Genomic DNA, 15,876 nt, shown 5'->3' on the forward strand with positions numbered 1-15,876 from the left:
GAGGATAATATGCAGAATGAGAAAGAAATAACATTCATTTATAAAAACATACGTCCAAACTGCTTTACAGCCAATAAAGTATTTTTGGAATGTAGCCACTATTCTAATGTATAGAGTGACCAGATGTCCCAGTTTTGCAGAGACAGTCCCGGTTTTTTATTTATTAAGAAAAAGCAAAATACTGAGGATGCTGGAAATCTGAAATAAAAGCACAAAATGCTGAAAAACTTAGCAGACCTGACAGATCTGTGGAGAGGGAAACAGAGTTAACATTTTGAGTCCGAATGACTCTTCTTCAGAGCAGGTAAAACAGGACAGAAAGTCAGCGATAGATGAGGGCTAAGGAGAGACTGACAAAGATTTCATGGACACAAGACAAAGGGAGTGTTAATGGTAGTTGTGAAGATAGTGGCATAAAGGTAAGAAAGCAGAATGTGTTAATGGCGGAACAAGGGTCAGCCCTCTGTGAAAGAACAACAAGGAACAAGTGACAGATGGTCCTATTGTGGGGGGGGAGGGAGTTGGTTGGGGAAAAGGGTAAAAAGAGGGATTTAAAAAGGATTTAAAACAGGGATAAAATAAGTAAATAATAAAACAAAAATAGATTTAAAAATAAAATGTGATTTTAAAAAAGGTGAAGATAGAGGAGAGAGCTCATGGTCTGAAGTTGTTGAACTCAATGTTGAGGAGTCAGCTATTCCGACAAAAAAAAAAAATTGGATTGTTGGAGATACAAACTGGAAATGCTGGAGAGAGACAACAAGAATCCACAGGTCAATGATGCTCAATGTCTCCAGGTTCTATGGCGCGAGGGCTACGATTGGCTGCGATGCCTGCCAATCACCCTGGTCTTCCGGTGGTTCGTAGCAACGGCCATAGAAACGAAAGACGCCGGAAGAGTCTGCCGGACAACAAAGGAGGAAGCGAGCGGACTCGCATTGAGCCAACATGAATGTAAGTGATCTGCCCGAAACCGTTCCTTAATCCTGGGGATTTGTACAATATTTACACGATTCAGGTTAAAAAAACAATGCGAGGGAGTGAAGCTGACTTATTTTAAGATTCAGAAAACCAAGAAAAATATCCAATTCTACCCGAAGGGCAAGTGCTTCCACCCTCATTCTGACCCAATGTGATTCAATCCTGTTTCAGGAACCAGATTGAACCTGATGCAAATGTAATATTAGACACCAAGTACACATTTTAGTCAATTACATAGGTAAATTAATTGTTTCTATCCAACACTATCATATTCAATACAATATATATATAAATATATTAATTGTTTGCATCCTCTGTAAACTTGAGCTCATCCAAAATCTGCTGCTAGTGACCCAGTTCACAGTAAGTCCTGTGCTCCTATCACCGCTGTGCTCACTGGCTGACATTGACTTGTTGTTATGGCGCAGCAGATGATGTGTGCCAGATGGACCAAATCCACGGGGGGAAACTTGGTGGCGCTATCACAGTGGTTTTGCAGTTTGTATCTATTTCGAGATGCATGCACTGAATTCAGACGTAATAAGTTCACCGAGACTTTTAGAGACATAAAAAAATTAAATTAAAATATTTATTAACAAAATAAAAGATGTCAAGCACATGCGTAAGACTACAATTGCTATTGATAATTCCTAAAATTCCTAAATAACCTGAATACCACTTACACCCCCTTTAAGGCAACGGTCCAAAAATAGATTTTAAACAGGTCTGGCAAATTAACACAAAACCCTGGACAGTGGAATTCCAAATGTATTTTCTCCAACTTCAGTTTTGGTAGACAGCATACTTATGCACAAATACTGGAGGATTCATTTAGGCTATTTCACACACTTCTGTTAGAACTTACATAGCCTTCTCCTTCTACATAGCCCTTCATTTTCTTTTATATATGTTTCTCTCTTAATATGCAAATTCGATTGTTTCATGTGTCTTTGAAACTGTATCTTCATAAAACTTTCATGGTGCCAATATTGCCAGCAACTTTTGGGAAAAATAAACTAATTCCTTAGCCTTCCTTTTCTGGCTAGTTATAAATATGCTAAAATCCCTTTGAAATCCAAATCTCCCTTCATCTATCTAAAAATGCAAATTAATTTCACACCTTACATGCTAAGCCAGCTCCTGTGTTTACTCATTAGCATATTTAAGCACGAGTTAAAGCTTGCAGTCTACTTGACTACAAATGTAATTAAATCGCACACAGATGGACCCAACTATACTCACCCCAGAACCCTACTTTACAATAAACGAGAAAAATATTATGAAAATTATTATACTTTCATGACACTTGCAGTCGGGCAACGCCTCAATTTTAAAATTCTCACCCTTGTTTTCAAATCCCTCCGTGGTCTCTCCCCCCGCCCCCCCCCCCCCCCCACCCCCCCAATCCCCTGAGATCTCGACCTCCCGGTTTTAATTGCTCCGCCACAGGCAGCCATGCCCTTGGTTGCCTGGGCCCAAGACTCTGGCATTCCCTCCTTTAGCTTCTCCAATTCCCCACTTTTCTCATTTAGGTTCATCCTTACAATTAACTGACCAAAATTTGAAAAAAAAAGCCCAAGCTTTTAACCATCAGCCATAATGTCAGCTTGTATTGCTCAGCATTGAATTTTGCTTTATAATGCTCCAGCGAAGCACCTTGAGATGTTCGCTGTTGTTGTGCTGTAATGGAGTGTCAATAGCACCAACGTTTATTTATTATCGGACTTTTCATATGTTTAAACATCACAAGGTGTTTTGAAAGAAAGGAAAAGAAATCAGATCTCAGACCGGAACTTTTGGGGGGGGTGGGAGGAGAGGGGAAAGGTACGATAGCGGTGTTTAAGAGGCAGCTTGACAAATACATGAATAGGATGGGAATAGAGGGATACGGACCCCAGAAGTGCAAAATGTTTTAGTTGACGGGCAATATGATCAGCGCAGGCTTGGAGGGCCGAAAGGCCTGTTCCTGTTCCTGTACTTTTCTTTCTGTCTCAATTTCTGGTGATAGACTGTCCACCAATATCCATTACAAGCCTACTGACTCCCACAGCTGCCTCGACTACAGCTCCTCACACCCCGCTTCCTGTAAGGACTCCATCCCATTCTCTCAGTTCCTTCGCCTCCATCACATCTGTTCTGATGATGCCACTTTCAAAAACAGTTCCTCTGACATGTCCTCCTTCTTTCTTAACCGAGGTTTTCCACCCACGGTCGTTGACAGGGCCCTCAACCGTGTCCGGCCCATCCCCCCCCGCATCCGCCCTCACGCCTTCTCCTCCCTCCCAGAAACATGATAGGGTCCCCCTTGTCCTCACTTATCACCCCACCAGCCTCCACGTTCAAAGGATCATCCTCCGCCATTTCCGCCAACTCCAGCATGATGCCACCACCAAACACACCTTCCCTTCACCCCCCTGGCGGCATTCCATAGGGATCATTCCTTCCGGGGAACCCTGATCCACTCTTCCATCACCCCCTACACCTCAACCCCCTCCCACAGCACCTTCCCATGCAACCACAGAAGGTGCAATACCTGCCCCTTTACTTCCTCTCTCCTCACCGTCCAAGGACCCAAACACTCCTTTCAAGTGAAGCAGCATTTCACCTGCACTTCCCTCAATTTAGTCTACTGCATTCATTGCTCCCAATGCAGTTTCCTCTACATTGGATAGACCAACGCAGACTGGGTGACCGTTTTGCAGAACACCTTCGGTCTGTCCACAAGCATTACCCAGACCTCCCTGTCGCTTGCCATTTCAACACTCCACCCTGCTCTCATGCCCACATGTCCATCCTTGGCCTGCTGCATTGTTCCAGTGAAGCTCAATGCAAGCTGGAGGAACAGCACCTCATCTTCTGACTAGGCACTTTACAGCCTTCCGGACTGAATATTGAATTCACCAACTTTAGATCATGAACTCTCTCCTCCATCCCCACCCCCTTTCTGATTTCCCCTTTTTTTTCTCAATAATTTATATAGATTTTTCTTTTCCCACCTACTTCCATTATTTTTAAATGTATTTCCATCCATTGTTTTATCTCTACCTTTTAGCCTTTTTTGATTCCTTTACCCCACCCCACCCCCAGTAGGACTATCTGTACCTTGCTTGTCCTGCTTTTTACCCTTAATTAGCACATTCCTTAGATAACATAACCACCTTCAACACCTCTTTGTCCTTTTGTCTGTGACATCTTTTGGTTATCTCCATCTATCACTGGCCCTCTGTCCAGCTCTACTTGTCCGACACCCCCCCCCCCCCCGCAAACTAGCTTATATTTCACCTTCCTTCTATTTTTACTTAGTTCTGTTGAAGGGTTACTCAGACTCGAAACGTTAACTGTGTTCCTCTCCGCAGATGCTGCCAGACCAACACCATATGGACTTCAGCGGTTCAAGAAGGCAGCTCACCACCACCTTCTCAAGTGGCAATTAGGGATGGGCAATAAATGCTGGCCCAGCCAGGACTGTCTACAGCTCATGAATTTGTTCTGTACTTTTCTTTGTTCTTTGAACTGAAAGCGAACTTGAAGAGTTAGATATTGAGAATGTTTTTAAAGGCAGGAAAACTTGAGATAAGGTGGAAGGATTTAGTGTGAGAATCCTGTGAAGATGAAGGCATCTTTCCAGGGCGGCTGAAGGATCTGCCTTCAGAGGTTGAGCAAGAGAGGTGAGCTACACATTGTGTCACACTGACAAGAACAGAGATGGAAGCCGGAAGGGACAGAGCTGCACAGGTTTTCTTTTAAGCACCTAGGGAGATTTAATTACATTAAAGGCACTATATGAATATGAATTGTTGGTATATTTATTCATGAGCTGTAGACAGTCCTTGCTGGGCCAGCATTTATTGCCCATCCCTAATTGCCACTTGAGAAGGTGGTGGTGAGCTGCCTTCTTGAGCCGTTGCAGTCCATGCGGTGTAGGTACACCCACAGTGCTGTTAGGGAGGGAGTTCCAGGATTTTGACCCAGCGACAGTGAAGGAACGGCGATATATTTCCAAGTCAGGATGGTGAGTGGCTTGGAGGGAACTGGTTGCCGTTCCCATATGCCTGCTGACCTTGTTTGCCCACATGATAGAGTTCACTGGTTTGGAAGATGCTGTGGAAGGAGCCTTGTCAATTTGCCGTAGTTTATCTTGGAGAAGGTCCACAATGCTGTCACTGTGCATTCGGATTGGAGGGAGTGAATGGCTAAGGTGGTGAATGGAGTGCCAATGAAGTGGGGCTGCTTTGCCCTGGATTGTGTCAAGCTTCTAGAATGTTGTGGGAGCTGCACTCATCCAGGCGAGTGGAGAGTATTCCATCACGCTCCTGACTTGTGCGTTGTTAATGGTGGACTCAGGAGGTGAGTTACTCATCACAGAAACCCCAGTCTCTGACCTGCTCTTGTATCCACAGTATTTATATGGCTGGCCCAGTTCAGTTTCTGGTCAATGGCAGCACCCTGGATGTTGATAGTTGGTGATTCAGTGACGGTAATGCTGTTTAATGCAAGGGGTGATGCTTAGATTCTCTCTTGTTGGAGCTGGTCATTGCTGGGCAATTGTTTGGCACAAGTGCTACTTGCCACTTATCAGCCCAAGCCTCAGTGTTGTTCAGATTTTGCTACATGTGGACATGGACTGCTTCAATATCTGATAAGTTATGAATGGTATTGAACATGGTGCAATCATCAGTGAACACCCCCCACTTCTGACCTTATGATGGAGGGAAGGTCATTGATGAAGCAGCTGAAGATGGTTGGGCCGAGGACACTACCCTGAGGAACTCCTGCAGTGATGTCCTGGAACTGAGATGACTGACCTCCAACGACCACAACCATCTTCCTTTGTGTTAGGTATGACTCCAACCAATGGAGAGTTTTCCCCCTGAGTCCCATTGACTCCAGTTTTGCTGGGGCTTCTTGATGTCACACTTGGTCAAATGCTGCTTGATGCCAAAGGCAAACACTCTCACCTCACCTCGGGAGCTCAGCTCTTTTGTCCATATTTCGACCAAAGCTATAATGATGTCAGGAGCTGAGTGGCTCTGGCAGAACCCAAACTGGGCATTAGTGAGCAGGTTATCGCTGTTTAAGTACAGCTTGAAAGCACTGTCGACAACTCCTTCCATCAGTTTGCTGATGATGGAGAGTAGACTGATGGGTCAGTAATTGGCTGGATTGGATTTGTCCTGCTTTTTGTGGACAGGTTGTACCTGAGCAATTTTCCACAAAGCCAGGTAGATGCCAGTATTGTCGTTGTACTGGAACAGCTTGGATAAAGGCATAGCAAGTTCTGGAGCACAAGTCTTCAGTGCTATTGTCAGAATATTGTCAGGGGCCATAGTCTTTGCAGTATCCAGTGCCTTCAGCCGTTCCTTGAAATCACGTGGAGTGAATTGAATTGGCTGAAGACTGGCATCTGTGATGCTGGGGACCTCGAGAGGGCTGAGATGGATCATTTGCTTGTCACTTCTGGCTGAAGAAGGTTTTAAAGGCTTAAACCTTGTCTTTTGCACTGATGTGCTGGCCTTTCCAATGATGATGAGGATAATTGTGGAGCCACTTCCTCCTGTTAGTTGTTTAATTATCCACCACTATTCACGACTGTATGTGGCAGGACTGCAGAACTTGGATCTGACCCAAAGTAAAAACAGAAAATGCTAGAAAAACTCAGTAGGCCTGGCAGGATCTGTGGAGAGAGAAACAGAGTTAACGTTTTGAGTCTGTATGACTCTTCTTCAGAGCCCATGAAGTCATATGGACTCGAAATGTTAACTCTGTTTCTCTCTTCACAGATGCTGTCAGACCTGCTGACTTTTTACAGCACTTTCTGTTTTTATTTCAGATTTCCAGCGTCCGCAGTATTTTGCTTTTAGTTTGGATCCAACCGGTTAGTTTGCTTAGCTCCATCTATCACATGTTGCTTCCACTGTTTGGCATGCAAGTAGTCCTGTGTTGTAGCTTCACCAGGTTGACACCGTATTTGTTGGCAAGCCTGGTACTAATCTTGGTGCGCCCTCCTGCACCCTTCTTTGAACCAGGATGCAGTGAAAAGTTGAAGCAATGACATGGAGGGATTTCCAGAGGAGGGTGAAAATGTTTGATATCTGAGGCATGAAGAAATAGTGGACGTTTGTAAGGTTGGGAGGATTGGTGAGTACAACACAGCCCTGAATTTGTGGTCAGGAATAAAGCAACAGCACTCACAGCTGAACTCAAAAAATGCTGCCCAAAAGACCTAGCAATCTCTGAGGTGTGGATTTCCCCTTTCTTGATGATAGGCTGAATCCACCACCATGTTAGGGGATGTCCTGGAGTGCAGCAGCCGTGATGTCAACAAGCAGCAAGGCAACCAATTGAATTGAGGGCTTCACATACAGCAAACCATGAGGTTAAGACTTAATCTTCTGCATTTGTAGTTTAAATGTTCAAACACTGAAATAGTTGTTTATAATTGGATCAAGAAACAAGAACAAAGAACAAAGAAAAGTACAGCACAGGAATAGGGTCTTCGGCCCTCCACGCCTGCACCGATCATATTGCCCGTCAACTGAAACGTTTTGCACTTCCGGGATCCATGTCCCTCTATTCCCATCCTATTCATGTATTTGTCAAGCTGCCTCTTAAACTCCACTATCGTACCTGCTTCCACCACCTCCTCTGGCAGCGAATTCCAGACACTTACTACCCTCTGCGTAAAAAACTTGCCCCGCACATCTCCTCTATAGTTTTCTTCTCTCAGCTTAAATCTATGTCCCCTAGTAATTGACTCTTTCACCCTGGGAAAAAAGCCTCTGACTATCTACTCTGTCCATGCCACTCATCATTTTGTAAACTTCTATTAAGTCGCCCCTCAATCTCCGTCGGTCTATTGAGAACAATCCAAGTTTCTCCAACCTCTCCTCATAGCTAATAACCTCCACACCAGGCAGCATCCTGGTAAACCTCCTCTGCACCCTCTCCAATGCCTCCATATCTTTCTGGTAATGTGGCGACCAGAATTGCACGCAATATTCCAAGTGTGGCCTAACCAAGGTTCTATACAGCTACAGCATGACTTCCCAGCTTTTACACTCAATACCCCTGCCAATGAAGGCAAGCATGCCATATGCCTTCCTGACTACCTTATCCACCTGTGTTGCCACTTTCAGTGACCTGTGGACCTGTACACCCAGATCCCTCTGCCCGTCAATGCACTTAAGGGTTCTGCCATTTACTGTATAATTCCTGCCTGTATTAGACCTCCCAAAATGCATTACCTCGCATTTGTCCAGATTAAACTTCATCTGCCATTTCTCTGCCCAAGTCTCCAACCGATCTATATCCCATTGTATCCTTTGACAATCCTCTTCACTATTTGCAACTCCTCCAACCTTAGTGTTGTCTGCAAACTTACTATTTAGCCCAGTTACATTTTCCTCCAAATCGTTTATGTATACTACAAACAGCAAAGGTCCCAGCACTGATCCCTGCGGAACTCCACTAGTCACAGCTCTCCATTCAGAAAAGCACCCTTCCACTGCTACCCTCTGTCTTCCATGACCAAGCCAATTCTGTATCCATCTTGCCAGCTCACCTCTGATCCCGTGCGACTTTACCTTCTGTACTAGTCTGTCATGAGGGACCTTGTCAAAGGCCTTACTGAAATCCATGAATATAACATCCACTGCCCTTCCATCGTCGATCATCTTTGTCACTTCCTTGAAAAACTCGATCAAATTAGTGAGACACGACCTCCCCTTCACAAAACCATTCTACCTCTCACTAATATGTCCATTTGCTTCAAATTGTAGTAAATCGTGTCACGAAGAATCTTCTCCAATAATTTCCCTACCACTGAAATAAGGCTCACTGGCCTGTAATTTCCTGAATTATCCTTGCTACCCTTCTTAAACAATGGAACAACATTGGCCATTCTCCAGTCCTCTGGGACCTCACCCGTAGACAGTGAGGATACAAAGATTTCTGTCAAGGCCCCAACAATCTCCTCCCTTGCTTCCCTCAGTACTCTGGGGTAGATCCCACCTGGCCCTGGGGTCTTATCCACCTTAATATTCTTCAAGATGCCTAACACCTCCTCTTTTTTGATCTCAACATGATCCAGGCTATCTACACACTCTTCCCTAGACAAATCAACCGCTTCCTTCTCTTTGGTGAATACTGATGAGAAGTATTCATTTAGTATCTCTCCCATTTCTTCTGGCTCCACACACAGATTCCCACCTTTGTCCCTGAGTGGGCCCACCCTTTCCCTGGCTACCTCCTTGTCTTTTACATATGTATAAAAGGCCTTGGGATTTTCCTTAATCCTGGTTGCCCATGACTTTTCATGACCCCTTTTAGCTCTCCTGACTCCTTGCTTAAGTTTCTTCCTACTTTCTTTATATTCTCCACGGGCTTCATCTGTTCCCAGCCTTCTAGCCCTTACGAATGCTTCCCTTTTCTTTTTGACTAATCTCTCAATATCCTTCATTATCTAAGGTTTCTGAAACTAGCCATGCTTATCCTTCATCCTAGTAGGAACATGCCAGTCCTGAATTCTTAACAACTGAGGTTTGAAAGCCCCCCCACATGTCAGTTGTTGGTTTGCCCTCAAACATCCGCCTCCAGTCTAGATTCCTCAGTTCCTGCCTAATATTGTTATAATTAGCCTTCCCCCAATTAAGCACCTTAACCCGAGGACTCCTGTTATCCTTATCCACCAGTACTTTGAAACTTACTGAATTATGGTCACTTTTCCCGAAATACTCCCCTACTGAAACTTCGACGACCTGGCCGGGTTCATTCCCTAATACCAGGTCCAGTATTGCCCCTTCCCTAGTTGGACTATCAACATATTGTCTCAGGAAGCCCTCCTGGGTGCACCTTACAAATTCTGCACCATCCAAACCCCTAGTACTAAGTGATTCCCGGTCAATACAGGGCAAGTTAAAATCACCCACCACAACAACCCTATTGCTTTTACATCTTTAAGGTAAAATAACAATAAGCAAACTTTTAAAAATAACTTTTTTTTTAAAAGTATATGGGGATTTTTTTAAATCATTATCAGGAAATTTGGCAATCCACAAGTAAAATATTAGCTTTTCAGGGCCAGTGAGGGTATTTAGCAGTATTTACGAAGTTAGCATACCATTAAAAACCTAGTTACACCTCATTCAACAAGCTGTTTACAGATTTTCAAGAGTTTTACTGTGAAACTAATATTATTGAAGTGAAAGTTTTTGTCAAATCATGCTTGCAGTTGAGATTGCAGTCTGTGGGAGTCTCTATAACACACTCAGTGGAGGAGTGTAGATTCACAGACCATTTATCTCCTGGCTTTCTAGATTATTCTGCACGTGCTTGAACTTGCGAAGTGTGCTGTCAGCTTCAGCGGAGTGATGACTGCAAATGCTGACTGTTTCACTGTCGCTGCCACAGCAAAAGCCAAAATGGGGGAATTCAGCCCCACTGCCTTCTGTCCCAGAGGCAAAAGTGCCCCCAGTGGAGCCAAGTCAACATCAATAAACTTCAATTTTTTGTGTGTTATAAATATTAACACTTTTCATTGTCATTATTGGCAAGTAGATTTGAATTGACCCAAACCCGGTAATTTCACACAACTCAAAATTGGAATAGAAAACTCCCTCCTGGTATTCATAGGGTTTGAACGTCCTGAGGCGCGCAGTTTATCCAAAGCACTTTATTGAGGTTACCGGCATTTTTCATAGTCTACATTTCATTTCTTACTTACACTGTGTTCATTTCTACAGACTTTAGGAAAGGATATTGATGTTGTCACATCAAGATCTATGACACCTACCGACTGGAGACCAACACCGAAATTGAAAGACAGAGTTCGGTCTAAAACACGCTTGAAGTCAGCAAGAAGAGTCAGATCCAGTCGTGAGTTTTTTTTTTTATTCTTTGATGTGAGATATCTTTCTGACAAGGCCATTATTGGTTACCCATCCCTAATTTCCCCTAACTTGCTAGGGCCATTGCAGTAAGCCATTAAGAGTGAACCACATTGCTGTGGTCTGCAGTCAGGTGTAGGCCAGACCAAGTGAGGTCCAGTAAGATTTCCGGGTAAGCTAAGATTTCCTTCCCTAAAGGACACGGGTGAAACAGCTGGGCTTTTACAACAATTCAGTATTTTTTCATGGTCATCCATACTGATAGTTTTTTTTTTTAAATTGTAGATTTATTTATTGACTGAATATAAATTTCCCCAGCTGCTGCGGTGGGGTTTGAACTCCTGTCATTGGATCATTAATCCAGTTCTCTGGATTACTGCTCCAGTAAAATAGTCATGCTACCATTACCTGAACGTGCAAGGCTTTACACTTCAAATGAAGTGGCTCGAATGGCTTATTTAACTAATCATTAGGAAAATGACAAAGATAAAGGAAGAATTTATTGACCTTAAAGAAAGTGCAGGAAATGTACTCTCCGTTTCATATTGTGTGGTTGATTTGTTTAAGTGCATGGGCAACTTTCCGTTAATTTATTCTTTCATGGGTTTTGGGAGTTGCTGGCAAGGCCAGTATTTGTTGCCCATCCCTAATTGCCCTGGTTTTGAGTGGCTTGCTCAGCCATTTCGGAGGGCAGTTAAGAGTCAGTTACATTGCTGTGGTGTGGAGTCACAGGTAGACCAGAGCAGGTGAGGGTGGCAGATTTCCTTCCCTAAGGGGCATCAGTGAACCAGATGGGTTTTTACGACAATCGACAACAGTTTCATGTTCACTATTACAGAGACTAGCTTTAATTCCAGATTTTATTAATTGAACTTAAATTCCACCAGCTGCCGTGGTGGGATTTGGACTCATGTGTCCCGTTCTCCTCCCCCCCGCCCCCCCCCCACCACCACCACCCGCCCAGAATGTAAATACTTTGCGCGGTGAGTTAAAGGGGCCAATTTACGGGTTTAAAATTTAAATGGACAACAGCCCCAAGCATCTTTTCTTGTACAGATGGGTGTGATATCCTACTTGTTTGCAGGAATGCATGATTCAACAGTTAACTTTTATAAGGATGCCTCGTGTTTGTACCACCAGCAACATGAAGACAGCTGGGAGAGTCTTGTAAGGTGGACGGTGCTAATAATGAGAACATGGCATCTCTGTCTCCAGTGAAGCTGGCAAAGTAAACTTCAACTCTACCCCAACAATATTCCTGAGAAAAATGTCCCCTACTACACAAATTCTATTTCCTACACCAGTTACCTTGTGGTCTTTGGAGGGAGGTTTGTGGTGGGGATTAGTTAACTTGTTAGGCTGGGCAAGTTTTTATTCCAGTTGTATCAACTTTTGAAAGTTGTTAAAAGCAAAATACTGCGGATGCTGGAAATCTGAAACAAAAACAAAAATTGCTGGAAAAACTCAGCAGGTCTGACAGCATCTGTGGAGAGGAACACAGTTAACGTTTCTTGAAAGTTGTTATTTATGTTGATCTATTTCAGCAAAGAAAGACAAGATTGGGGAACCTGTTGAAAATGAGTTTTCTAGCAATTCTTTCTTCCTTCCATCATCAAGAAGGAAAATCTTTGCGATGTAACTTTCTTCCAATTCATTAATGGGAAAGAGGTTTGCTTGTGGTGTTTGTGCATGAAGCACATTTGTACCAACCATTGGAAGAAAGTTAAAAAGAACAAACTTTAATTTATATAGTGCCTATCATGACCTCAGGACTACCAGTTTACTTCCGAATTGTAGTTATCGTTGTAAAGTCGGAACTGTGGCAGCTAATTTGTACAAAGCAGGATCCCAGTAACAGCAATGAGATAAATGACTGCCTGATCTGTTTCCTAATGGTATTAGTTAAGGATAAATAATGGCCAGGACATTGGGAGAATTCACGTCCTCTTCGTCAAATATTGCCCAGCGCTATGTTACATCCAGCTCATAGGGCAGACAGTCCTTGAAATTAAATCCCAATTTGAAGACAGTGCAGCCCTCCCTCATTATTACACTGAAGAGTAAGCCTGAATCATGAGAAAGGGGAGGATTCTTTGCCCCAGATGGGGCTGGGCACAGAGGCAGACTGGTGCAAAAATTTGCATCAATGCTTGGTGTGCCAGTTTCTAGGCTGCATTCACTCACTGGCCATCTTCCCCAGGCCACAATCTTACTGACTCAAAGGTGGGAGTGCTACCAACTGAGACAAGACTAATGACTAAAATTCTCCTCTCTTCCTACTCTCTTGAGTATGGGCAATTCAAGTTGGTTTTGTTGAGATGCCCACAGAATGCCATCAGGTAGGTGATTATGGATATGAGAGAAACAAAATCACAGAGGAACTCTAATGGTCCACAAAATGACCTCAAAATTATTTTTATTCAAGAAAATTAAAAATTTGAAAGGGATACGGTTTGGTTTGAGATGGTAAAGCTTAACCTTGTTCCCTTGTTGTGAATTTTGACTGGTGGAAAAAGACCAAAGATGATGGCCCAGAAGGAACAAAACAGTTTGGACCAGTCCTCTTATTTCCCAGTTTTACCAATGTTCCATTTTAAGGTATACAAGACCAGTTTAGACCAGTATTCTTATTTCCCAGTTTTTACTTGTTTTATCCTTCCGGGGGTGATTTGTTTTGTGGTTGGAAGAGGCCCCATGCAGCGCTGTCTCCAGGACATAGACTAACCTTCTGTTTTGGGCCAACTAGTTTCATTGTCCATGGTAGATAGAGGAAAGGGTCACTTAAAGAAGGAGGTTACTATGGTTACACAGTATATGCAGTGCCTCTTGAAAAGAAAGGAAATGTGTGTGATTAGCACCAGAGATGCTGGGAGTAATGCTTCAAGTATAAAGGAGTCCCTTTGGGCATGAAGCTACACAAGAAGTTAATTAGGGTCAAGTGGTCAGATTTTATCTTACCGCTGTGTGGAACATACCAAACCTGAAAGACTTTAACACAATGAAGATACCAATATCAGTAGGTTCTGAGTGCATTGCATTGAAGAGGTGTCATCAGGATGTCCTGAATGTGGATCATATCCGACTGATTTCCTGTACTAATGAAGGCTTCTTACCAAAACGCCACAGTTTTTCTATTTGTATATTTTCCTCCATTTTTCTTTAACTAAAATTGATAAAAAGTGGATCCAGATGACTGCTTTTTTAAAATTAATTCACGGGCTGTGGGCTTCGCTGGCTGGGCCAGTATTTATTGCCCATCCCCAGTTGCCCTTGAGAAGGTGATGGTGAGCTCCCTTCTTGAACCGCTGCAGTCCATGTGGTGTAGGTACACCCACAGTGCTGTTAGGGAGGGAGTTCCAGGATTTTGACCCAGAGACAGTGAAGGAACGGTGATATATTTCCAAGTCAGGATGGTGAGTTACCTGGAGGGGAACTTCCAGGCAGTGGTGTTCCCATTTATCTGCTGCCCTTGTCCTTCTAGATGGTTGTGGTCGTGTGTTTGGAAGGTGCTATCAAAGGAGCCTTGGTGAGTTCCTGCAATGCATCTTGTAGATGGTACACGCACTGCTGCTACTGTGTGTCGGTGGTGGAGGGAGTGAATGTTTGTGGATGGGGTGCCAATCAAGCAGGCTGGTTTGTCCTGGAAGGTGTCAGGCTTCTTGAGTGTTGTGGGAGCTGCACTCATCCAGACAAGCTTCACCTTTGACATAATTGTGTCTACATCTACAATCAGTTCAGCCATGATCTCATCAAATGGTGGCACAGGCTTGAAGGGCCAAATGGCCCACTCCTCCTCCTATTTCTTATAATCTTTATTCTTGTGTCTAATGAACTTATCCTTCCAATTTCACACAATGGAAATTTGGCCAAATAATTATACCCAGGTAGTGGATGTAGATTTCAGATAAAGAGCATTTTATGTCTACTCTTAAATGTACCAATGAACTCTCTCGCTATCTCTTTCCTGGCTACAATTATCAATTAATGTCCTTTGTTCTAAATTTCCTTTTGCAGCATGTGAAGGAGATCAGATAACTTAATTCACTTCAGGCTTTCCCCCAAAAACACTTATTCTCACATTTGCAGCTAGATGGCAGTTTCCACATGCAGAACAAATTTCTTATTAACTCAAGCCTTATGTAAGGGTTATCCTTGTTCAACAATAACTGACACACAACCACTGACTGGCGATTAGGTGAATTTTTAAAATTCATTCATAGGATGTGAGCATCACTGGCAAGGTTTGTATGTATTGTCCAACCCTAATTGTACATGAGAAGATGGTGGTGATGTCCAAATCTTACGGAACAGACAAAGCCAGATACTAAAGATGCTTAATACAATCTACAATATTCAACAAAACTGGAAAAGCCTAGAAGTGTGGGAAACGTAGCAGCCAATTTGCACACAGCAAGCTCCCTTAAATTACAATGAGATAATGACAGAGATTCTGTTTTTATGCCATTAATTCAGGGATCATTATGGGTCAGGATTCCAGGGAGAGCTTACCTGCACCTCTGCAAACAGTGGCATTGGATCTTTTACATTTACTTGAGAGAGCAGAACGAGCCTCAGTTAAATGACTCATCTGAAAGACAAGCCCTCTCGGTGCTCTCAGTACTGCCCTTCTGACTGTGCAGCACTCCCTCAGTAACTCCCCTCTAACAGTACAACAGTCTCTCAGTACTGACCCTCCGACAGGGCAGTACTACCTCAGTACTGTTTCTCAGAGTACAGCGCTGCCTCAGTATTATTCCTCTGACAGGGCAGCATTCCCTCAGCACTGCCCTTCCAACAGTGCAGCACTCCCTCAGTACAGCACCGCAGTGTCAGGCTAGATTTTTGTGCTCAAGTCTCTGGAGTGCAGGGACGTTAACCCATAACTTTCTGACTCAGAGTTGAGAGTGATGCTCCATGGAGCCACAGCTGGCACCACAGCTGACTGTGGTTTCCTCATGGTAAAGTGTGTCGCTTCTGCTCAGCTTAAGAATTGTCAGGACATCCTATTCTG

At 43.6% G+C, this 15,876-nt stretch overlaps 1 protein-coding gene across 1 annotated transcript in view; it reads left to right on the plus strand.

Moving 5' to 3' along the window:
- The first annotated feature begins 914 nt into the window (after positions 1–914).
- dnai3 (dynein axonemal intermediate chain 3) overlaps positions 915–15,876 on the plus strand; it is a 121,316-nt gene continuing 106,354 nt past the window's right edge. The window contains exons 1-2 of the mRNA XM_041207850.1: positions 915–954; positions 10,722–10,854. Of these exons, the coding sequence (XP_041063784.1) occupies positions 949–954; positions 10,722–10,854 (139 nt within the window). The 5' untranslated portion in view covers positions 915–948. The remainder of the gene's footprint in view (positions 955–10,721; positions 10,855–15,876) is intronic.

The sequence above is a fragment of the Carcharodon carcharias genome, chromosome 16, assembly GCF_017639515.1.
Source record: "Carcharodon carcharias isolate sCarCar2 chromosome 16, sCarCar2.pri, whole genome shotgun sequence".
In the NCBI taxonomy this organism is placed as follows: domain Eukaryota; kingdom Metazoa; phylum Chordata; class Chondrichthyes; order Lamniformes; family Lamnidae; genus Carcharodon; species Carcharodon carcharias.